This window comes from Gekko japonicus, unplaced genomic scaffold (assembly GCF_001447785.1).
Source record: "Gekko japonicus isolate JY-2015 unplaced genomic scaffold, Gekko_japonicus_V1.1 scaffold3222, whole genome shotgun sequence".
Classification (NCBI taxonomy): Eukaryota; Metazoa; Chordata; class Lepidosauria; order Squamata; family Gekkonidae; genus Gekko; species Gekko japonicus.
The window spans coordinates 87,036-111,587 of record NW_015173776.1 but is presented as its reverse complement, the minus strand read 5'-3'; the positions used below and the strand labels follow the sequence as shown (position 1 = coordinate 111,587).

General features: G+C 42.7%; 1 protein-coding gene across 1 annotated transcript in view; it reads left to right on the top strand.

Annotated features, from left to right (window-relative positions):
• The window catches only part of SRGAP3 (SLIT-ROBO Rho GTPase activating protein 3), a 99,451-nt gene that overhangs the window by 56,149 nt on the left and 18,750 nt on the right, over window positions 1-24,552 (top strand). Inside the window, 7 exon segments of the mRNA XM_015423530.1 lie at window positions 789-816; window positions 3,338-3,440; window positions 9,761-9,821; window positions 10,800-10,877; window positions 15,881-16,015; window positions 19,425-19,530; window positions 19,754-19,981. Coding sequence (XP_015279016.1) covers window positions 789-816; window positions 3,338-3,440; window positions 9,761-9,821; window positions 10,800-10,877; window positions 15,881-16,015; window positions 19,425-19,530; window positions 19,754-19,981 — 739 coding nt within the window.

Genomic DNA, 24,552 nt, shown 5'->3' with positions numbered 1-24,552 from the left:
GTGAGGGGATAATCTCCTGCTTGTTCCCCAAGGACTCTTGTCCTTATTGGAACTCTTCAATGTCCTTTCCTTTTTCTTTTGACTGCTAGGAATAAGGAAGGTTGAGAGATCTTCATCTGGTGCAGATTTGACTAAGCTTCATTGACAGTGGGGCTACTCCAATTTATACCAGCTGCATGAATCTTCAATAATTTATTTTAATCTCCTAACAAACTTCATCCCTGAAGGCTAAGGGCAGATAACATTTCCATAAGAATGCCTAAGATAGTATTAATCTACAAATTAAAGCTGAAGTATCTTTCTCTGCCTCCTGCTGCTTATCTCCATAAAATGACTGCCCAGCAAGACAGAACTTGCATTGCCTTTGGAAGACCTTTGAGCTTCGGCAGTTTGAAAGTTTGAGCCTGGGTACTGAGAAATTATTCCCTGTTTCACTTCCACTGTTGGAAGGGTACCAAGGTCATGGTGGAGCTACCATGTCTGCAGACTTTCTACCAAAACAGCTGGCTGATTGGGTTGAAGAAGCTGAGAGCCCAGGATGTGGTTCTTGACTTGCAAGATGTCTTTCAGCAGTGGAGATGTGAAATGGGTAACCTAGCAACAGGCTACAATTTTCAATAACATGCAGCATCTCCAAGCATTTGCAGTTTCTCACTTGCCAAAAGCAATTAACTCGTATCTAAATTTTAAAACTGTTTCTGCTCATTAACACCCCCCCCCAAACTCTGCCCTTTTTCATATAAAAAAAGGATGAAATTAACATGTGACTTTCCTCTCCCTTCCCTCAGGTGAAAGAGCTGAATGTGGGACAACCAGGTAAGTGGATGGGAATGAGAACCGTATCCCTTGAATTTTTCTTTCTGGGGAGTGGTGGATATCTGCTGGAGGGCTAGGTTTGAATATAAAATGCAAATTGTGCAAGGCAAAATTGGTAAAAACCTGTTCTAGGGGGAGACCTTGCAAGACAGCTGCCTGCATTAGAGGCCCACTGTTGTCTGCATTGCATAAATATAGAAAGATTCCAAGCAGGTTTTTGCTGCAGTGTAATTTTCAGCTGCTTTAGCTCCAAAATCCTGAGAAATGCTGCATCGGCATAATGCACTGAAGAAGCTCCATGGATATATCCTAGTTCAGTTTTCTACCATCAGTACAGAACACTCTTCCCCCCCCCCCCGCCAGACTGCCAATATTTCTCCTACTTCAACATCCATTGTAGGGCACAATTATGGTATTTAAATCACTACATATGAGCTAGGGCTAACCTCCTTGTGGACATAGATGTCCACTCTTTTCCCCATAGTAAGATAGACACGGAAAGGCAGCAACCAGAAAAGTAGAGGAGGACAAAGTAAGGGAAACGCTAGTGGTTGGTGAGTTCAGAAAGGTGACAAGGCCCTAGGAAACCGAGATATAGAAATAGTGATATAAATTGGGAGGACAGCAAAAAGCAGTCCCAATCTAATTAAGTCGTGGAAAAGAAGCAGTAGGCAATAGTGAGTAACACACGAGTTCATGAAGTAACTGAATGGTTGAGGGAAACGTCAGAGTGGGATTGGAGGGGGCACATTGGATCTTCACAACAGGGAGACATACAAATAGAGAGGTGTTTACCTGTGCATAATCAGGTGGGCCAAAGCCCTTCAGTGTGGGAGATATGTGCAGAAAAACTTACATGGAGGACATAAAGATTTAGAGTTCCTGCGTGCTTCCACTTCCCTCCCCTTTCCTCAGTAATAGCCATTGGACCCACCATTTCATCCTATAAACTCAACTGCATTGCTTCCCCCATCGCTCCCAACCCAACCACACCACTCTCTTTTGATTTCATTTCCAAATGGACATCCCCGCTACAAACGTTAAAAGGCCTCAACTTTGTCATGGTTAGCACCCCAAGGAACTTTGGCAGTTAGGGCTTTGAGAATGAACAGTGAATTCTCTGACAGGAGTTTCCCTGGGTCCTTACAAATCCAAACTTCCTCCCAAAGACCTCCCCCCCACACCCCCTCCCAAAACTTTATCAGTTAAACATTTTTTTAAACAGGTAACACAGAGGTGCCACAGTAGGCCCCCACAGACATTTTCCTCTTTTGGTTGCTTCCTAACTGAGTCACTACTCTTTTCATTACCTGCTTTGTCTCCCCCAAATCCATAAATCCTGAGGACATATAATCTTGGTGCAGAGGAAGCAGTGCTGTTACTGTTACTCTTGCTGCAAGTGTAGCTGGAGCAGGGGAATGAGAATTGGGTTTTTAAGGCAACAACTGTATCCTTAAACAATAGGATGTGGGCCTCTGACATGCAGGGTGATAGAGCTGCCACATCCCCTTCCGATTGTATAGAAACATCTAATTATCTTTTTATAGTACTGCTTCAGTATCTGTCAAAATGTACAATACTGCCAGAGAAACTTCTGAAAGAGGGTTTTCAAATACTGCAATAGATGACCGTTGTCTCTTTCTTTAGTGAATTGGAGACTCGTTGCAGTTCTAAGCAGTTACACCCTTGTAAGCCCATTGACTTCTTCTGACTTGGAAAGGTGTAACTCTTCTTAGGACTGCAGCATGACTCAATTAGCACACACAGCAGGCTGTGAGGTCTTTCTAGGCTTCCAGTACAAAAAGGACCTTCCTAGTTGCCCCTCGAGAGAGTTGGGCCATTGGCAGAAAGAGCCAAGTCAAAACTGTGGCCTATAGCTACTTTGGAGCCTTTAGGTTCTGGTGAGTATATTCTTGTCATTTGCTGCTCCTGAGCCTAGAGGCTTTTAGGCTGCAGCCCTAGCACAGACTGTTGTGGCAGGGTAACCAACAAACTCAATTAAGTATCCTGTAGCCAGAATACATTGGGCCTGAGATACCGTGGAACTCTCTCCTGAGGTCTTAGTGAGACGCATTATTCTGCAGAATTCTAATGGATTCTTTTGACCAACCATACCTTTTGTTATTCTTACTGGCCTTGTAGCTCTCCCAGTTCCTGATCACACTGCAGGCCAGAAGCAGGTGTTGCTTTGTCCCCGTCTACCCTTTTATCCACTGTCACTGCTCAGCTTTCTTTGTGCCATACAGTCCCCTTTTCTTTCAGAGCAGGGAGCTGGCATTCCACTCTTAGATCCAGGTGAGTCCCTGCCCTGAATTCCTTACTTTAGTATTGCGAAGGCCAGATGTTTGAGAAAGATATCAAATGATAATGGTCATAGAATAAGGTTGGAGTCCCTACATTCGAGGCCTTCTCTCCCTCCCCTCCTCCCTGCAATGTTTTTATTTGCAATCTTTTGAGATCTTGCCCTGCCATTGTATTCTTATTGATGTTTTGCTGATTTCTTTTGTTCCATTTTTCTTAGGCCCCCCTGTCTTCCCCCTAAGCCACAGAAAATGAGGAGACCTAGGCCTCTCTCAGTCTATAATCATAAACTCTTTAACGGCAATATGGAAACGTTCATTAAGGTACTTGCTGTCTAACAGTGAGAGTCTGTGAACAAGGTGGATGTAAGGATAGCTCCCCCCCCCCTTCTAACCACTGACCTGTTTCCTTTTCTTGGACCTGGCCTTTCACATGCACTGCACATCATACCATTAACATGGTTAGTATGCTTTCTGCCTCAGTGAAGATTGGGTTTTGTTTTTGTTTTGGTGGCTGTCCCTCTTAGCACAATGGCAAGACATGAGTTAATCCACACACTTGGTGCTTCTCTCACTTGTATTCATACCGACTGGGAAGGATGAGATAATGGTAATGACCCATGTGGAGCAGCATGGAAGCACAACACCCTTTATGCCTGTTAGCATGCTAATTGCAATCTGCTGTATCTTACTACTGCAGGCCAAACTGCCGTGGTTTTATAAGCTGTTGTTTATGTGGACATCTTAGAGGTTAAAAGCACCACGCCTGCCTCCCATAGGAAGGCATTTGCAGTATATGAGTCTTTTTTTTAATTAAAGTCCTTAAAGACTGTGGTGTTGTCAGAATGATATGGCTGTTTTCAGTTTAAGAAAGACAAGGTGCTGTTCATAGAAGCGAAACGTATATTTTTTTTATTCCACAGACAGGGAATTCTTGAAAGTGCGCTTGTTTTGAAGGAAAGTGGCAGAGAGAAGCCAGTTGGGAATGCTGTCCCCTGTTAAGGTGTTTCTCCTTCCCTGAGCACAGGAATATGCACAGTTTTTAAAAGTTTCTGAGTCCAGTTTGCCATTTCCCCCACTCAGTGAGAGAGAGAAAAAGACATAACAGACCATGGCAGGGATGAGAAAATTGCTGATTTATGCTTAACTGTGTGGCCAGCTGAATGACAGGGTAGTTATTTCATGTTTTGTTTTGTTGCGGTTTATAAAATCAGCCTAATATAGTTGTCTTGGAAAAGTTCAACAAAAGGAAGGTGGGATATTGCAAGTATTTAGGGAGCTGTCATTCCCTCACATACCACAAAGCCCTAAAATGGTTTGTATGTGTAAAATCTGTTACTGTCCTGGGTAGTAAAGGAGAGGCTGCATCAATCTCACTGCTCCTTGAAAAAAGCTGTAACATAGAACACATTGAAGGAATGGAGAGAGGCATTAATTGGACTGAGAGATTGGTGCCATTTAGAAGAGTATCTCTAGTCAGCAGACATTCAGCCTAAGGCGAGATGTAGATATATATCTTCTTACCATAATCTACCCTGCTTTAAAGAAAACAAATCTTCCTCAGTTCCTAGGTCAGCACCACATTTAAGTTTTTTTCAATTATTATTGTTCTAGTACAAGAGCAAATTGCTTCATGAATGGCCCCAACGGTCTTGACTCAACTGTCTGTGACTTTTTTGTTAATGTTTTCACTTGGCATGACTAATGTGCAGTATAAAGTCTTAAAATCCACTGCATGGTCTAATACAGAGCATCCCAGAGCATGTTCTGGAGGCATATAATGGAGTTGTACTGTAACGGCTAAGCCAGTATGATTCTTTAAGCTTCCTCTGTTGGAGACTTACATGAGAACCACATGCAAGCTGCTCTGAGTGGCTTGTTTTAATTTAAAATCAGTGTGTGGGTATTTAATTTATAGCAAATATATCCTGCACTCTCTATCACAGTGTTTTTGGTGGCTTGCAACATTAGTAAAAACCGTGTCTGGTATTGATCAATAAAACACACAAAATAGATCACCATGCTGTAAGTAGCAGAAGAAACAGGAGCTCCTTAATGCTCCATACAATCAACAATAACATGAGACAAAAAGCTCCAAAGCATCAGAAATACAATAATTTATAAAGGATAAAAAGTAGCAACAGGGATAATGCTGAGTGAAAACTTCAGCTATAATAAAATCATGGGGAGGGGCAACTAATAAAAATGAAACCTATCCCCAAATCTGTGCTAAGATTGTGCTCTGAGACCAGTGGACAGATCTGCAACAACAGTGAAGTCTTAAGTTGCTGCAAATATGAGCAATTTTATCTTTGCAATGGTTTGCAAAAAGGTAGCACTAGACTGTTGTCAATCCAGGTTTACGTCATCAGGGCCAAATGCAATAAATCCTTGCCGTCTGGAATGATTTCACTGAACAACTCTGTGTAGACACAATGGTGTTAGTGAAGTACGCTGCCATCAATGCCAAGACATGGACACGACAATATGCCCAATATGTATTTTGGTCATATTTAGTGAAAGATCCCCCCCCAGTTGCTTTCTAGTTGTTGCCTGTCTGCTTAATTGCCCTTAATTGCCAAACTCAATAGCTTGATGGGAGGGCAAGGGATAACTTAAGAATGTCAGCTGCCCAGCTCTTCAGCCAAGGAACTGACATGGCACCAGTCAGTTTCATCAAAAATTCACCTAGGGGCATCATCTTAATTACCCTAAATCATGAATTGTTTCTGAGTCCCTGCCAGTCTAAAACTTACCAGCTAATGGTCTGTGTGTGGCAAAGGGATTCTTGAGGTCTCCCCCACCCAAACCATTTTAACGAAATTAAGAATATGAGCAGCTTTATGAATAGGATGTTCTAGGTGTCATAGAGACCATAGAGTCCTGAGTTGCATGAATTAAAAGTATGTGAAATGTAGTACATTCCCAATGCCCACCACTGTTGTTTGGCCCTCATAACCATCACAATGATGCTGGGCCAGCAGAAGAGCAAATATCCTGCCTTTCCTTGCAGTTAGGGCCTTCAAGCTGGTGAACAGTAAAAAAAAAATGGCATTAACATCATTTTTTAAAACAATACATGTGTAAAATAGCAATTTAAATAAGCAGGAAGGAGGATCAATAAGGGAATACCAAATGAAACAAAAGAAGTCATCATCTGCTGACAGAAGACTATTCTAGACAGGGACTGACAAATCTCCTTGTGGAGGGAATTTGATTTTGATGCCGCAGCCTAGAAGTTCCCCCCCGACTGCCACCTATCTACCATCAGATGATGGAGCATCTGAAGCAAGGCCCTGAAAGATAACCATAATTGAACCAGTGGAAGTTTCTCTACACTCTTCATGCATAGTTCCATGCACAGCACATTGCTTTCAGTAATCTAATCTAGTTGCTATCAGAGCGTGCACCACAGTGGCTGGTTCTATCTTACCCAGGGAAGCCCTGAGGTGGCTCAAAAACCAGCTCTGGTAGAAAACACTCCTGGCCACTGCTACCACCTGCTTATCCAACAGGAGGCCCAGATCCAGCTGCACACCCAGGCTAGGAACCTGCTCCTTAAATGGGAGTGAGGCCCTGTCCAGAATAGGAGACACCTCAATTCCTGGGTCAGTCCTTCTGGCAACCAGTAGCACCTCTGTTCTGTTGGGATTATGTTTCAGTTTTTTGGCCCTCTTTCATCCCAGGACTGCCTCCAGTGGCAGCCCAGCCCAAATCCTTGGATGATTTTATCCTGCCATTTTAATGCAGATGTTAAAAAGCATGGGTGGGGGGACAAGATACAGGGACCTCACAGGAACCCCAGAGGCCATGTGTCCAAGCAGCAGTCTTCCAAACCTGTCTTCCAAACAGGATCAAAACCACTGCAAAACTGTGCCTCCCAGCCCCAAAAAGCGGACTAGCTGGCCATACCATAATACTACTGAAAGCTGCTGAGAGTTCTGGGATAATTAATAGTGCTGTACTCTCTCTGCTCATCTCCCTGTGTAGCTCATACACCAGGATGACCAAGGCCATTTGTGCCCTCTAATCAAGCCTGAAAACAGCTTGGAAAGGATTGGTAAGGCACTTTCACACTTGCTGAATAATGCACTTTCAATCAATTTTCAAAGCACTTTGCAACTGGATTTTAATGTGTGAAACGGCAAAATCCACTTGCAAATGATAGCTGAAATGCATTGAAAGTGCATTATTTAGCACATGCGAGAGTGCATGTAATCTTCTCTTCCTGTACATTCTTAAAGTTACAACATCCCATTTGAGTCTGTATCTAGCAACCCTATATCCTCCTTGTATCTCTAGCTCAAACTTCGTATGTTACTTCCTCAAGTTGCTGATATTACATATCCCAGTTACCAATATTATCATTTGCAAATCTTCATATATATGGCATTTTCCCACTACTTACTACTGAAATGAAGTACGTGAGGCTGGATTCTCATGGCTGTTTGCTGAGGAGAGCACAAGGAGGGCAGTCTACTGACCCTTTCTGTCGGCTGGCGCAGTGAAACCTGTTTGTGAAAGATTCAGTGCACATTTATTAAGATGAGCAATTGTGAACCTGAAGGCTTGGTGGGTGACTTCTAATATTTATACACACATTATACACACATTAACATGTTATCACAACTAATTCCCAGTTGACAAAACCATTGAGGCTCGGATCCTATGACACTGTCCCTTTGTGCTTCTTTCTAGCTGCTGCAGAGGCCTTCCTCCATTGCAGTGCTTGCTTCATTAGCTGCTAGCACTTCTACATCCTTAGCAGCTCCTTGGAAAAACATTTATCACACGTGGAAATGCAGCGGAAGGAAGCCTCAACAGAGGCTGATGAGAAACATGAGGGGAACACTGTCATGGGATCTGAGCCCTATTTCTTGTAATAAAGTAATGCTAGACTGTCCCAGAGGAATTATTTCCACCTACTTGAAGAGAAGTCCCTTGCAATAAACAAATTTCTGGTGGAAAGTGGCAGTAGGACTTTTATGTCAGATCACAACCAAACCTATTGTGGTCCTAGCTATACTTTTCTAGAAACACTAGGTAGTTCAGCATTAGGCATATAAGAAAATCTTCTCCAGTAGGACTTTTATGTCAGATCAGAACCAAACCTATTGTGGTCCTAGCTATACTTTTCTAGAAACACTAGGTAGTTCAGCATTAGGCATATAAGAAAATCTTCTCCAGTAGGACTTTTATGTCAGATCACAACCAAACCTATTGTGGTCCTAGCTATACTTTTCTAGAAACACTAGGTAGTTCAGCATTAGGCATATAAGAAAATCTTCTCCAGTAGGACTTTTATGTCAGATCAGAACCAAACCTATTGTGGTCCTAGCTATACTTTTCTAGAAGCACTGGGTAGTTCAGCATTAGGCATATAAGAAAATCTTCTCCAGTTAAGCTCAATTTTTATGATCATTTCAGAGGAACATCACCATGAAACAATATATCCCTCTATTCTCCCATGGCCACATGGCCATCAGCAAACTGATGTTAAACTATATCCTGAAGCTCGTTAGTTTATTTAGTTGTGGGAGCACAATCTTGAGAAATCGAACACTGACAGGGAAACATCACCTTCTGAATTCACTCTCAAAAATATCTAGGCCATGAAGGGTTTTGTCCATATCATGAGAGCCGAAACATCCCTTTTTACCAACAGGGCTGCAAGGGAGTATCACTCTTGTTTTTGTCTGAATAGGCAGTCTGTTGTGAAAGAACTGGGTGGAGTGGATGGACAATGTCTGACAGGAAGTTTCCTGAAGTCTGTCACTGAGGCTGAGAAGTTGCATACTAAACAGTTACATGGAGTGTTGGAGCTTTACCTTGATCCTTCTAAGCTGCCATTGCATTTGAGCTTTCATAGCCTCTGGAAGACGTGCTTACGTTAACAGATCTTATTCTTGCTTAACCTTTTCTTTTTCCCTGCTTTGCTGCTTTATTTGCTTATCAGAGGAAGAAGGAATGCTCGAACAAGGAACCAGGTATTTACTAGAGGGACTCCTATCTGGAAAATGTGTGTGTGTGTGTGTGTACATACATTTGCATGAACTAAACTGAAAGTATGGTTTTTTATTCTGTGTTGAAAATATGCCACATTGTAATGCCAAACTCTTTCCAATTAGTTCTCATAATGTTGGTTTCGGAAGAATTTTAGAAAGCCCAAGCTCATGAAAAGACAACTCTTCCTTCTCCGTCCTAGTTAGAAAACTGAGCATTTAAAAAGATTTGCCTCTCAGTTTTGGACAACTGTGCTTTTATTGAGATTGAAAATGTTACATGGTGTCCCCTAACAAGTGTCATTTATTGAAAAAGAGCCTGGCTGATAGCTACAGCTCTGTGAAGTGGTAATAGTGAGCCTGCTGAATTTAGCCCCTTTTTTGCTTTAGATTTTTAAGTCAGGTTGATACTGAGAACCAGCTTCATGTTGGTATTACCAGAGGATTACATTGCAGAGGTGTGTGAAATACTGAAAACATAAGCAGCCATTATCTTAATTTCTTGTTTGCTCTCTGACTAACCTAACAATGCTCATTTTTTCAGTTGGGTCTCTTTCTGCAATTTTTGTTTACATTAAAGCATTGACTTTACCAAACCAGTGCTCTCAATTGACTTTTTAAAAATTTGATTTCCTTTAAAAGGATTCAGGACAGGCTATCCCGCTTGTGGTTGAAAGTTGCATTCGCTACATCAATTTATATGGTGAGTTGATTGGATTTCCATTGGTTTCAGTGTTCTTGCAGGAATCTCTAGTACAAGGAGTTCTCCCCAGAAACTCAATGAATACGCCAGCTGCCTTGACTAATTATAAGAGGCTGAATGTTAATGATAGTTATTTAATCTCTAATTGGTTTTGTATCAAAAGGAATGAGTGATAAATATTTGGTTTATGTATGCGCTTGCTGGACAAATTGTGTGGGGTTGCAATCCAAACACTTCTGAATGAAGTTAATTAGAACATTTCCATCTACTGCAGCAGGCTTTAGACCATGGTGGTGTTCAGGAACCTATGTTTCTTCTTGGGCAGAAGTAAATTATGTAAGGTACTAAGGTCATATCCAGCCAACCCAAGCATTTTCATTACAGTTTCCCCCCCATGCCCGGGGTGGGTGGGGTGAGCATCTCCAAATAGCAGCACTGTAGTAGTAAATATGGCTTTATTTTGCCTACTCCTCTCATGAATTTGGAAACAGAGGTCAGTCTTGATTTAGATTTTCCCTTCCATATTTTCTGCCATGGGCATTAAGAAAGAGCTATAATGCCTTTGCCTATGCAAGTGCTCAGATTGCTGGGAAGGTTAGTAGCTGGAGGTGAAATTCTGTGTTCTAGGCTTGGGCAAAGGAAGAAGCTTGCTGCTGTTCATGCTTCAGTTTTACTAGAGGATCAGTGCAATACTGAACTGAACTTTTGAAAGCCATCAGATTTTGCAATTTAACACTGTCCTTAATATCAGATTACATATAACAGATAATTTGTCATAATATACAATAACAGATAGAGGGCAGCAAAATTATGTATAATTCAATTATTTTAGGTTTGGCCTGGTAGATTTACCTCTGAAATCTGGATGATTTTTTAAAGCAATTATATAAATAAGAGGTATCTGCTATTGTAAATATGAATGTTATCTTCAGGAGAACTTGAATAAGCCCTTTGTTTTTACCCTTTGGTTCATTCTAGGTCTACAACAACAGGGTATTTTTAGAGTTCCTGGTTCTCAGGTTGAAGTCAATGATATCAAGAACTCATTTGAGAGAGGTATGAACTAGTCTATGATTCTTGCAGTGTTGCTTAAAATAATGTGTAAAATCTGGTAGATATATTTATGTAGATGAGAATTGTTTGCTACCAATTGTTTTTAGCATTGTAAAATTGAGGGAGTACATGCAACAGAATAATGTACTCAGCCTACATGTGTGAACAAACTGATATGCTGTTATTTCTCTGAACCTGTTTTCAGTGTAGAATTCATCCTAGAGACATGTGAAAGAGACAGTGGCCTTAAACATGTGCAGAATGAGTTTCCTCATCAATAAACTTGCGTCCTATTTTAGCGCCATCCTAATCTCTTTCTATTCAGGGAAAGAAAAAGTCATGAATGTCATAAATATTAAATGTGAATAAATTCTAACATAATTCACATGTGGAATGACCACACATAATATGTGGATTTTGGACTATTTATTGTTATCCAAACAAAATGTATTTGGGAATATGGATTATTAGATTAGAGAGACACGTACTCATATACATACTAAAAGTATTTGTTCAGTGGTGAATGTAGAAATGTGAGACTTCCATTATTAAAAACCATGGCTTCATTCATCATGGTACTTGTGCAATCCCACATGGCTCAGGCCTGCTGCAGAGAGTTTTTGTAGCTGAAAAAATGCCTACTGGTTCTCCATCCCCCTCCCCCACGCTGTCTTCCCCCCTTTTAGAGGGTAATACAGAGGTGCAGAAGTGGCCTTCCCTCAGTTCTCTCTCAGCTGCCATGGAGAGAGTGTCTCTATCAAAGCTGCATTTCAACAGCCTGTTACTGTCAACAACTACCTACCTCAAACCTTTACCTCCTTAGAGCTAAGTGTCTTGAATATGCCACAAAAGCGCTCTTCAAAAAAAATGCTGCAGGTCCTGTGGGTCAAATTTCCCCACACCAATGACCATGTTGAATGCCTTATGTGCCTTGTTGAAGAGCACAATGTTTTGTGCTGCTCTGTTTGTTGCAATTCACTCCGAAAGCTAGGCACGATAGACCTTCCTGCCTAAAAGCGGTACTCTGGGAAAAGGCCTTGTCTGGTGCTGATCACGATAAAACCCCAAATGATAGACCTCCTTCTGTTCCTGGCAGATGGATCCAAGGCTCCCTTGATCCTACAGCTCCAAGACCAAACCTGACTGACTCAGGTCCAATGTAAAAATCAGGGATGTCTATGGGCTCCACTCCTACATCCCCCGAATGCAGCTCCTTTGAACCACTTCCCAAAAAGGCGCATCACAAACATCCAGAAAAGCAGTCAAAATCATCATCCACTCATTCTCGTCCCACTTGAGTCAGCTTTGGAACTGGTTAAGGAGGTAACCTCCGTTCCAAGAACACCCTCTTCATTGGGTCACTCGCTCTTTTTTTTTCTATTCCATGTTGGAGGGTGAGGTGCATGATTCAGAACCTCCTATCCCCTGTTGTCAACTCAGTCTTCCCCATACAGATCTGCCACCCCATCAGATCTGATAGATTTGTATTCGATGTCATCCCGATTGTCGTACCAAGGACAGTGTGACTGCTACATCCAGGGCTGGAATCCATACACTCCTCTCGGTTCCAACTAGGCAGAGATAGGTTGTTTCCCTCCAGATGATCCTGAACTTCCACTGGAGGAGGACCAGTCCTTCAAGGATATGACTTTTCTGTACAGTCTTTGAGGGCAGAGACTTTGAGTACTTTGAACCTGGGGAATATGGGACTTGTCACCTTCCCAGTCATGGAAGAACCCTTATAAGTCACAACTGGATCTTGGTTACATCTGGCATCACAAACGCAATAAAGAACAATTATCCAAACGTGGATGGTAACAAACTCAAACCAACAATAAGTCACAACATATCTCAAATGCAGCAGACTTCCTTCAGAAATAGAACAAGCACACAGAGAAAAAAATTGTTTATATAAGTATCACATGTCCTTGAATTGAAGTCCAAACGTCTATATACTGTGGCTTGTAGTAAATAAGATCCATTCCAAGTAGAAACTACACAGTTCCGGATAATATAATCAGTGTTTCAGATCTATTCCTTCGTCAGGTAAATCAGGTATATATAATATATAAACAATACCAAGAAACATTCTAATCTACAATAAAATGCCATATGAATAATAACAAATGCAGGTCACACTCACTGTTAACATACAATGAATACACATGTATAAGCGAGGTTCTGATAAAAATATTCCAATTATGCACAGCTCCATATCTCTTGCAAGTCGGAATTACCTCTCCTACAGTCTGTGTTTGTCACAGCTCTTAAATACATTCAAACAGTGTCAAAGCAACAGATTACATGCAGCTGGGTTTCTTTCCATGTATTTAAAGTGACAGAATACCAAATCCAAACTTAACAATCATTAAAAAATAACAAATAACATATAGGGAAAGGTGGGAAGAACAATTAAATATACTTATTTTAAATGAATGATGACAAATCTAAAGAAGAATTCTAACCTCCAGGAAAGAGCTTTCCTAACTTGTATATCCATTGTGCTTCTTTTTGCAATAACATTTTGTGCCTATCCACCCAAGCATATCTATGCGGCTTCTTGATGGTTTGCTCTCCTTGATGGCTGTGCCAATCGACAAATTGGATGGGGCAGGCAGAAAAACCTACACCTCCTCTGCCCTTGGGTTCAAAATCACCAACTCTTAATGGTCTGATACCAGCTCTTCCTTAGGGATGGCATTCCACCCTACCTGGAAATGCTATCAGAAGACAAGTAAAAACTAGCAAAACCACATCCAAACTCTCCAAACATCAGATCTCCTCTGGAGGAGGAGGGGGGGGGAGATTGGATTTATACCATGCCCTTCACTACCCAAGGGAGTCTCAGAGCGGCTTACAAATCCTTTCCAGGGCAATCCCCGTCCCCTTCTTCCAGCTGCAGCAAGCCATGCTGGGAGAAATGGGGAAGGAAATTCCTTTCCGGGGAGATCCCTGCCCTCTTCGAGCTGCAGCTGGGAGAAACAGAGAACGAAGCTTCCTGGATTGGTTCCGTTTGGGTGGGAAGAAGAAGAAGAGATTGGATTTATACCCCGCCGTTCACTACCCAAAGGTGTCTCAGAGCGGCTTACACACTCCTTTCCCTTCCCCTCCCCACAACAGACATGCTGTGAGGTAGGTGGGGCTGAGAGAGCTCTGACAGAAACTGCTTTTTTTCAAGGACAGCTGTCATCAGAACTATAGCTTGCCCAAGGTCATCCAGCAGGTGCAAGTGGAGGAATAGGGAATCAAACCCGGTTCTCCCAGATTAGAGTAAACGCACTTAACCAGTCTTCTGACTGTGCAGCTCACAGCCTTGCCACTGCCACTGTCCTATGCCGCCACTCCTGGCTAAGGTCCACTGTGCTTCCTCGTGAGACACATGCCAGATTCGAAGACCTACTATTCAAGAGCACAGATCTTTTCAGCACCAATACAGAAGTCCTCAATAAAATAAGAAAAGACAAACTCACTGCCAAGACCTTAAGAGTGATTCCCTCTACACCTTTTGACATCAGACCTAGACACTATCTCAAGCTATAGTGCTCATCAGCCAGAAGAAGAGGACTTCAAACCCACACTTCAAGCTACTTCCAGAAGCCCGCATATACACCCATAGCCCAACCACCCATTCAGCATAGGAAAAGATTCTCTAACCCCAGATGCAAGGCAAGACCCCAGTTGCCCAGACCTACCCAACATTCCCAGCAGGACTTTTGACAATCACAGCCCTTGCCCAGTTCACAATCCAACAGAGGGCTTGACATCCAAAGACATCACCCAGGAGCAATGGGTCAGAATCATCATGACAGAGGGCTATGTGATAGAATCCTTCTGACTTGTGTCCCCATATTGTCCAATCCACTCACCCCAATCCCATGCCCAAAACACCTAACAGAGGTTCCTGCCCTGCTCAACAAGGAAGCAATAGCAAAAGATTATCGTTTGGGGCTCTACTCAAGTTACTTTCTGGTCAAAGAGAAGGGTGGGGTGGGAGGAGATAAGACCAATATTAGACCTGAGAGGCCTAAACAAGTTCTTAATGATAAAATATTATGAAACCCGAAGTCCTCCTTCTGTTGCGCAGAAGTGCATGGTTGATAATATTAGATTTACTGGATCCATATCTCCATGTGCAAATAAGACTGGACCACCAGAAATACCTCTGCTTTCAATGCAGTTACTGCCATTTCCAATACAGGGACCTTTGGGTTAGCCACAGTGCCCAGGGTATTTACCTCTCCTCATTCTGGTGGAAGCAGAGAGGAACTGAGGGAAGGCCATTCCACCCTCTCCATCTCACGCTGTATAAGGTGAGAAAACAGTGGTGGTGGGGAACTTCAAAAAACTCTCCATGGCAGATTCGTGTTTGTGTAGTACCCATGCACAGATGACCATTTGATGAACAACAGTTACAGGTAAGTGCAGCCATTTTTCTGCTTATTCCTATGCGTGTTCATTCAGAAGTAAGCTCTGTTGAGTCTCAATACATGTACATAATGTTACAGCCTAAGATGACCTAGGGTACTGCTGTAATATCAATGTTCTTTAGATGATCTTGAGACATTTTGGTTTACCTGTAAACTAAGTACGTTAGTCATTTAATCATGTAATGAACTGCCATGGATAGGCCTTGGTCATTTGAAATATGTCTTGCAAATGAGACACTCTGTATGATACTTTCACGAATTACAAAGTAGGCAGATTTATGTGAATTGTTCTTAAAATGGAAACACTGGAATAAATATGAAATGGAAGTGGTGATACACCTTCAATCATGTAAAATTCTTATTTTTGCAGATAACTAAAATCCTCGTGTTATAGTCATTTTTTATGTAATATGGCCCAGTATGGTGCTATTTAAAATAATTTTCTGTGTAAGTGAATGCTGAAAGAAATTAGTCTTATAGGCTGTAATTTTCGTCCTTTCAAATTTAATTTCTGTAAGAGTTTCTTGTGTAATTTGGAAGTACTATCTAATGATATGAGTAATTTTTTAATCCTTTCAGGTGAAGACCCCCTTGCTGATGATCAAAATGAACGTGACATTAATTCTGTTGCTGGGGTGTTAAAGCTATATTTCCGGGGTTTGGAACATCCACTCTTTCCTAAGGAAAGGTTTCAAGACTTGATTTCTACTATAAGTAAGTACCATCTACTGATAAATCAAGTATTTGAACTCTGCACTTCATGGTCTTTTTAAATTCCAGGACTTGGAGCTCTTGTGTTTAAAAGCAGTTCTTGAGAGAAGTGGATAATTGTCTAACCCCCCCCCCCCTTTCAATGCATCAATCTGAGTTTTAGCAAAAAATTAGTGCCGCTTCCACTGCAGCCGCCAAGTCCAGTGCCCTAGTTCAGTATGGGTAACTATGCTCCATGTGAGTATAAGAAGCTGCCTTTTACTAAGTTGGAACATTGGTCCATCTAGCTTGGTATTGTCTGTCTGAACTGGAAGCAGCTCCAGGGTCTTTCCCAGCACCTACTAACTGGAATCCTTTTTAACTGGAGTTGCCAGGGATTGAATCTGGGACCTTCTATGTGCAAAAACACACACTCTACCACTGAGCCAAGTTAATTTCTGTGTTTTCTTAAAGCAGATTTCTCACTATCTAAAAGTTTGTTTTTATTTGCTAATTATGTAGATACTCTGTATCTCTCCTGAGCATATCAAAAGGATGTTTCCTGTAATGTGCAAGAGCAAGCATACATTTGGCACTTGTAGTTTGTGCAGCAGAGGTTACTGAAAGTACTGAAAGACTTCAGTGGTACATGCCTTTACAAACTGAAGGTGTGAAGGCCTGTACAAAAAAATTAAGAGAAAAATGACCCCCCCCCCCAATTTTTCTGATGTAAATACTGGGAAAGTTGGGGGAGTGCTAAAAACACTTATGTGAAATATTTTTTTCTTTTGGAATGACTGAAATACTTTTAGGACAAGGTTAACATACTCAAAATGTGCAGCATGAAAATTTCTGTGTAAAACAAACAGTATTTTCAATATTATACAGTTCAGCTTGGTAGCCATATATCCTTCTGGTCCTACTACAACCATATGCGATTGTTTCTGTCCAAAATAATACAATTTCTTAAAATATTTTTTCTAATATCTTTCCCCCTACCATTGCAAGATGTCAAAAATAAGACATGTGCTAAGGTAGCATAGTGTGAGGCTGTGTACAGTGCTCTCTCAAGTATATCTGCAATTTTGCTAGCAGAAAAAAGGTCCTGTACTTTTATGAAATTCCATGAGTTTGCCAAATAGGATTTTAGGTGATATTTATCTATTTAAAACACTTCTATTGTATATTATAATTAAGGTATAAGTTATACATTTTATGTTGAAGCAGTAACGTAGGTTTCAGTTTTTCTCAAAAATGTCATTGTTGTCTCAAAATAATAATTAAAAAGTTGTGGTTTTCCATGTATTTAAAATTTCCAGAAATTTTGCACCTCTGCGCTTCTTGCATGAATGCAGTATATTTTTACAGATCTAGATTATGTTTTTTTAGTTTGAGAAGAACCCACAGCCTGTCTGAACGTTTTGAATACTCTGAACCACATCCTTAATCAAAATTTTGTTCTAGTCCCTGACAACTCTGGACCTAAACACATTTAAGAACTAGAGCAGTAACAAAGGATGCAGTGTGCAGGGGATTTTACATTCTCTAAGGCCCCTGTATTTTCACCTTATTACCAAGCTAGTGTTCTTGGGAGCATAGTAATAAACCGGTGGAGCTGTTCTGATGCTTTAATTTAAACTAAGGAGAGTCTGAAAGCTGATTGATGTGCTGGTGGAAATGACCAATTCCATTACAACAAAATAGGAGCTTGCTTGGCACAGCGAATACGAGTGTTTGTCTTGTTGTATTACCTGCATCACATGAAGCTGAGTACAAATGTAATCCCACACAAACGTAGGGATATAGGATGCCAGATTTTGCCCGTGTGTGAACTGCTTATTGATGCACATGACAGTCACTCTTTTGGAAGCAATGTCCAGACATCATGCATTAGGTGAGCTTTTCTTTATCCCTTGCATTCTACTCTTCATCTAGGGCATACAAGTTGGAATTGGTACTTGGCTTGTTTTATATTCTTGTTTAGGATTTAAAAATGCTGTATGGACGATGGCAACGAATGAATAAAAATGCATGCAAATTTGTATTGGAAGGGTCTGAAACTCAGTGGCAGAGCACATGCTTTGCATATAGAAGGTCCCATGTTCAGTCCCTGACAGCTCTTGTTAGAAGGTTCTGAGGTAGTAGCAGGGAAGGTCTTTACTCTACCTTAGACCCTGTAACGTTGCTGCAACTCAGAGTAGACAGTATTGAAACTCAGTGGCAGAGCACATGCTTTGCATGTAGAAGGTCCCAAGTTCAGTCCCTGACAACTCTTGTTAGAAAAATTTGAGGTAGTAGCAGGGAAGGTCCTTACTCTACCTCAGACCCTGTAAAGTTGCTGCAACTCAGAGTAGACGGTATTGAGCCAAATGTAACACTGGTTTGACTCACAGTGTCATTTTCATACGTTCTGTAGACAGACTATAATTGCATCCTAGTGTTCCAACTGCTTTTAAATTTTTAAAGGAAACAAGCTTATTACTTTTATAATATACTGTCTACTGTTAGTTTGTCAACCATCATGAATGAAAAAACAGTACAAACAGTTTGTGTGCGTGTGTATGTATATATAGTAGAGCTGCTTTTCTTCATTGTGTCTAAAAATGAATGATCCCCATTAAAGTTAATTGGACCTTTCTGTTAAATATGCTTTGAGGGATTGCAGCCATATTTGGGACCATTTGTTTTCCAAATGTATATGCCTAATGCTCTTTCCTTCAACCTTACCATATCCCTAGATAACCGGATAATGAAGAAAACATATACCAAATCTCAGGCTTCTTCGTAGACTATAGTACACTTTATGTGGTTAGACCACCATCATAGAAATGTTCATGTACTCCTCCCAGTGGGTCGGATCCATTTTAAACAAGGTCCACACACAAATCTGTGATCACCTTGGCTCTGTCTCCCCTACAGCAGTCATTTCGATCCTTGGAAAGTTTATTTCTGTGTGGCATAATAATCCTATGAGTCAGGAAGCTGCAGTGTATGTGTGAGGGGTGACATTGCTCCCTTTTGCCTCTTGCATAAGTAGACCTCTGCTGACATAACGCCCCTCCCCAGTGCAGCCTCCAGACCTGTGTGGCTGTTACTCTACATGGATCCTATGACTTTAGAAATAAAGTTTCCCAAGGGTCAGAAATGACTTCTTGAGGGGAGGGTAGCGCTTGGAAGGCCGGCAGCTGTTAGTACTTTCCACCAACAGATCCACTAGATCTGATCCAGTAAGTTTAACCTGAAGTGCAGAGAGAAGAGCCTGCCCCACTGGTGGCAAAAGATGGAAGATATAGTACTGTACCAGTGGCTGATTCCGACAGTTCTTTTGGATTTGCAAGGAATATACTACCAACAAATGCCTGAGAACTGGCCAGTTAATTGCCTGGGTCAGATTTTGAACCTTAATGGGCTACTGTAAATTCTTATATTACAGAAATTGAAAATCTTGCAGAAAGAGTGCATCAGATCCAGCAAATCATTATTACCTTGCCACGGGCCGTCATCATTGTCATGAGATATCTCTTTGCTTTCCTCAACCAGTGAGTCGAGTCACTTGCTTCTTATTTTTGACCCGAGTTGAAAGTTCCCTTCCCTGCTCAGTGCTCTCTCTTGTTCATATCCTGTGCTTGGGCAGAGGGGTGTTTGTGCATCTTGACTGTAATGGCCGTCTTTGACCCAGCTGCAGGGGACTACCTGTAGAGGCCTGTTTGTATTAACAGTTGATAATTTGGTGGCGTAGCTGTGGGTTGCTTGTATTTGCAGCTTGTCGCAATACAGTGATGAGAACATGATGGATCCCTACAACCTGGCCATCTGCTTTGGACCAACTTTAATGCACATTCCAGACGGACAGGATCCAGTGTCCTGCCAGGCTCACGTCAATGAGGTCATCAAAACCATCATAGTCAATCACGAGGCCATCTTTCCCAGCCTCAGGGAATTAGAAGGACCTGTCTATGAGAAATGCATGACTGGTGGGGAAGAGTACTGGTAAGGAACACAGAAATGGAAATTTGTGCCTTTTAACGTCCTGAAGGTTTAGGGATTTTAAAAACTACACTACAGGTGTTGACATTTCATTGTCAGTTGAGATGAAGGTTGAAATATTTATTATTATTTTTTATTTATATCCCATCTCTCTCCCCAATGGGGACCCAAAGTGGCTTACATCATTCCTCCTCTCCTCTGCTTTATCCTCACAACAGCCTTGTGGGGTAGGTTAGGCTGAGAGTGTGTGACTGGCCCAAGGTTGCTCAGCGAGCTTCCATGGAACGAGAGGGAATTCAAACCCGGATTTCCCAGATCCTAGTCCAACACTTTAACCACTTCATCACACTGGCTGTAATACATATAGGCATTCTGCCTCTGCCTAAATGGATGGGACTGCTATTTAGAATCCATGGATGCGTATAGTAAAAAGAATTGTTGCTTTCATAGTTGACAGGACAGTCTGAAATGATGCAGGCTGTATCTTCAGTGCTGCAAATATTTTTTGGCCTCGTACTTCTGCCTTCTACACCACAGACACTCTCCCCACCCTCTGAATCCTCTAGTATAGCAGAGGACTTCGGGGAAAGGCAGGGGCTGATTGTACAGCAGTTTGGAGAATGCAAGACACAAGAGATTCCAAACCTTCATGCCAGTCAGACGACCCTGACAGTCAAGTACCGCGTTAGTACAGAGGGTGGCAGAGAGTTAACTCCGGGCCTAGGGCAAAACATAATCTTGAGCCTTTCCCTAGGAGCGCTCTAAAATGCTGTTATAGATGTTAGCTTATTTAAGTACCTGGAATGTTGTATATTCTAGTTCAGTATGTAGTATTTTAATTCACTTTTAATCATGGATGCCAGTTCACTGGCTGGGCAAATAAGCTTCCTATATGATTCTATATTGCCACTGCCCTAAGTGGGTAATAAGGTCAGATGAGCACAAACCTAGTTGTCTGCTGAACTTAGGCAATATGAGTATGTATGTTGGGCACCAGCAATATTTCGAACAGAGAAGCTCAGGGCAGCATTCGTTCTTCTCCCTTTCCCTCTCTACTGTCACAACAACTCTGTGCTGTGGGTTGAGTGTGAGTGTGAACGGCCCAAGGCCATCCAGCGGACTTCATGGCAGAGTGGAGATTGGACCCTGGATTTCCCAGATATTAACCTGATGCTCTCACCCACATACCTCACTGGCTTGTGGGGCCCAGCACAGTTTGCTTTCTTTGCTCCCCCCCCCCCAGCACTCCTGTGTGTGTAGGACTGCTGTCTCTAGGTTGGGAAATTCCTGGGGATTTGGGAAGGAGAAGCTTGGGGAGGACAGTTTGGGTAGAATATCATAGACTTCATCCTCCAAAACAGCTATTTTCCTCCAGGGGAACTGATCTCTGTGGTCTGGAGATCAGTTGTAACTCCAGATCTCCAGGCCCCCCCTGGAGGCTGGCAACCCTATAGTGTGTGCATGACTCAAGGTGGAGAAGAAGAAGAGGAGATTGAATTTATACCCTGCCCTTCAATACCCGAAGGCGTCTATGAGCAGTTTACAATCTCCTTTCCCTTCCCCACAACAGACACCCTGTGAGGTAGGCGGGGCTGAGAGAGCTCTTTTGAGATTTCTGCTTGTGAGAGAACAGCTCTGAAAGAACTTGTGACTTACTCAAGGTCAAACCAGCAGCTGCATGTAGAGGAGTGGGGAATCAAACCCGGTTCTCCCACATTAGAGTCCACGCTCCTAACCACTACACCAAACTGAGATCTTATATAATGTTGCTGAGATGAGGTCTGGAAAAGACAAGAACAGCAGCAGAGACCCCTTTATTAGTTACCTTCTCAAGTACGCAGCACACGTACAGTTTGCTCCAACCCACAATAGGAGATAAAATATGAGCTGTGGGGAAGCCACCTTGCCAGGGGATTAAGGGCATTTGTTCCTGGAGGGCTAGATAGTGATTTGTGGGAGTCTGTCCAAAATCAAAGGGAGCCTTGAGCCTTCCTAGCTATCAGAAGGTTTGGAGATGGGGAGAGAGCTGGGAAGGAGATTTGTGTCTTGGGCAGCTATGCCTTTAGCTCTTGTGCCTCTTTAGCTTTACAGATATCTCTCAGAGTCTTTTTAGTTGTATGGATACTGCCCTTTTTGACATATGCCTTGTTATTCTCTTGCAAATATATGAGTAGTGGAGAGGCGCACAAACTATATGTCCAATAATGCAAACTCAACAACTTTTGTAAGATCAATGTATTTTGTCAATTCGAGTATAGAGTTTGCAGTTTGTGTATGAGTTGGATATTGCCTTTAAAAAAAAAAAGGCATGGAGAAAATTTAACTTACTACCAAATAGAACAGATCAACAGATGTCTACTTTCCTCATGCACTTGCTAAGAGAAAGAGTTTGTTAGAGTGAGTGTCTGTTGGAGAGTGTGTAGTCATCACTTTTTGGTTTTTTAGACTGAAGTACTCTTTGCTTGGAGCTGCGGTGGCTCAAGTGGTTAAGACGCTGAACTGCAGGCTGTGGAAGGTTGGTAGTTCAGCAGTTCGAGACCCGAGTGTGCTGCATGACGGAGTGAGCTCCCATCTCTAGTTCCAGCTCATGCCAACCTAGCAGTTCGAAAGCAAGAAATTGCAAGTAGATAAATAGGTACCACTTCGGTGGGAAGGTAACAGCGTTCCGTGCTCCTTGGTGTTTAGTCATGCCGGCCACATGACCACGGAAAAGTCTTCGGACAGCGCTGGCTCTTCGGCTTTGAAACGGAGATGAGCACTGCAACCCTAGAGTCGGATTCGACAGGCTTTCGAGCAAGGGAACCTTTACCTTTACTTTTACTCTTTGCTTGCATGGAGTATCACAACAGAAATTTCCACACATTCCTCCCAGGAAGTTTAGTCCTAGGTGTGAGGAGAAAAGCATAGCCTCCTGATGCTACTTGGTTATTTGAATCTTTGTTGATGAGTTAAATTTCATTACTAGATATAAACCTGAGGTCAGTATAGCTTCATTAGAAGAAATGCAATGACAGGAGTTTTCTTTTTAATGATCTTTTGACCAGTTTCATTAAAATGTATTATCATTCAGAGTTCAAGGAAACAGCGCTAGTAATGAAACTAAGTATCATATAACACAAGAGCAAGCAAATAAAGGTTTGACAGAAATCACTGTTTAGTTTTAGACACTAACTGTCGCTGTGTATTTCTACAGCCAGTGCTATGTATAGATGTTTCCAGAAGCTCTCTATTGAGCAGGTGGGCATAACATTTGAACTGGCTTTCGATGAGGAGACAAAAATATTTGGCCCATGGTATATGAACAGAGTGAGCTGCTGGTGGTGGCCATAAGGCCCCTGGACTAGGGATGGGCACGAACCTGAAAAAGGTGGTTTCCTTTCATTTTGGGGTTCAGGGCAGCTCCTGAACTGAGCCAAATAAGCCAGTTTGGTGTAGTGGTTAAGTGCACGGACTCTAATCTGGGAGAACCGGGTTTGATTCCCCGCTCCTCCACTTGCACCTGGCTGGATGACCTTGGGCAAGCCGTAGTCAGAGTTCTCTCAGCCCCACCTACCTCACAGGCAGTGTTCCCTCTAAGCTGAGTTAGTGTGAGCTAGCTCACAGTTTTTTAGCCTCCAGCTCACACGTTTCTGTCTCCACTCAGGAAGGAGTGCTCCAGAGCAAACTAATCTATGCAGTAGCCAAATCGCTCGCTCACAACTTTAATGCCAGTAGCTCACAAAACCCAGCTCTCCCCACCAGCTCAGCAGTCTTGGTCTCCCTCCTGCAGCTCCTTTAAACCAGGCTGCAAGAGGGAGCCCGTTTAAAGGGGTTACACCAGGAAGCCAGAGGCAGCTGAGCTGGTGCAGAGAGCCTGCTCCGCACTGGGCCAGCTGTCTCAGGCTCATTTGCGCAGCCCATTTAAAGGGGCTACACCGGGGAGCTGGCAACTGCCTCTGGCTCCCTGGCATAGCCCCTTTAAATGGGCTGGGCTAGCCAGGAAAAAGGGAGAGGGGATTGCTGGGGAAGAGGCTTCCCAATCCCATCTCTGTCTCTCTCCTGGCCATGCAGCTCTTCCTGCCAGCTCAGCAGTCTTCAGCTCCATCCTGCAGCCCCTTTAAACCAGGCTGCAAGAGGGAGCCAGAGGGAGCTGAGCCGGCACAGAGCTGTGCTGGCCCCGATGTCTTGGGTTTTCTTGCGTAGCCCCAAACAGCCGGGCCTGTGCAGAGAAGGTTCTCCCTGCAGGCAGGGAGATCTGCTTTCGCCTGGGAGATCCCACACACACTTTCTCCTGGCTGCTGCTCCTTGCTGCAGCCAGGACAAAGGTGGGAGGGAGATCTCCCACACTTTCTCTCGGGAGATTTCCCCCCCCCCTTCCTTGTGGCCGGGCGGCCAGGAGAGAGGGAGATGGAACACCTCTTCCCCAGCAATCCCATCTCCCTTTCTCCTTGCTGTGCAGCCAGGAGAGAGGGAGATGGGATGCCTCTTCCCCCCACGATCCCATCTCCTTTACTTACGCCTGGCATTGTCCATTTAAAGGGGCGATGTCAGGGACCCAGAGGCAGCTGCCAGCTCCCTGGCATAGCCCTTTTAAA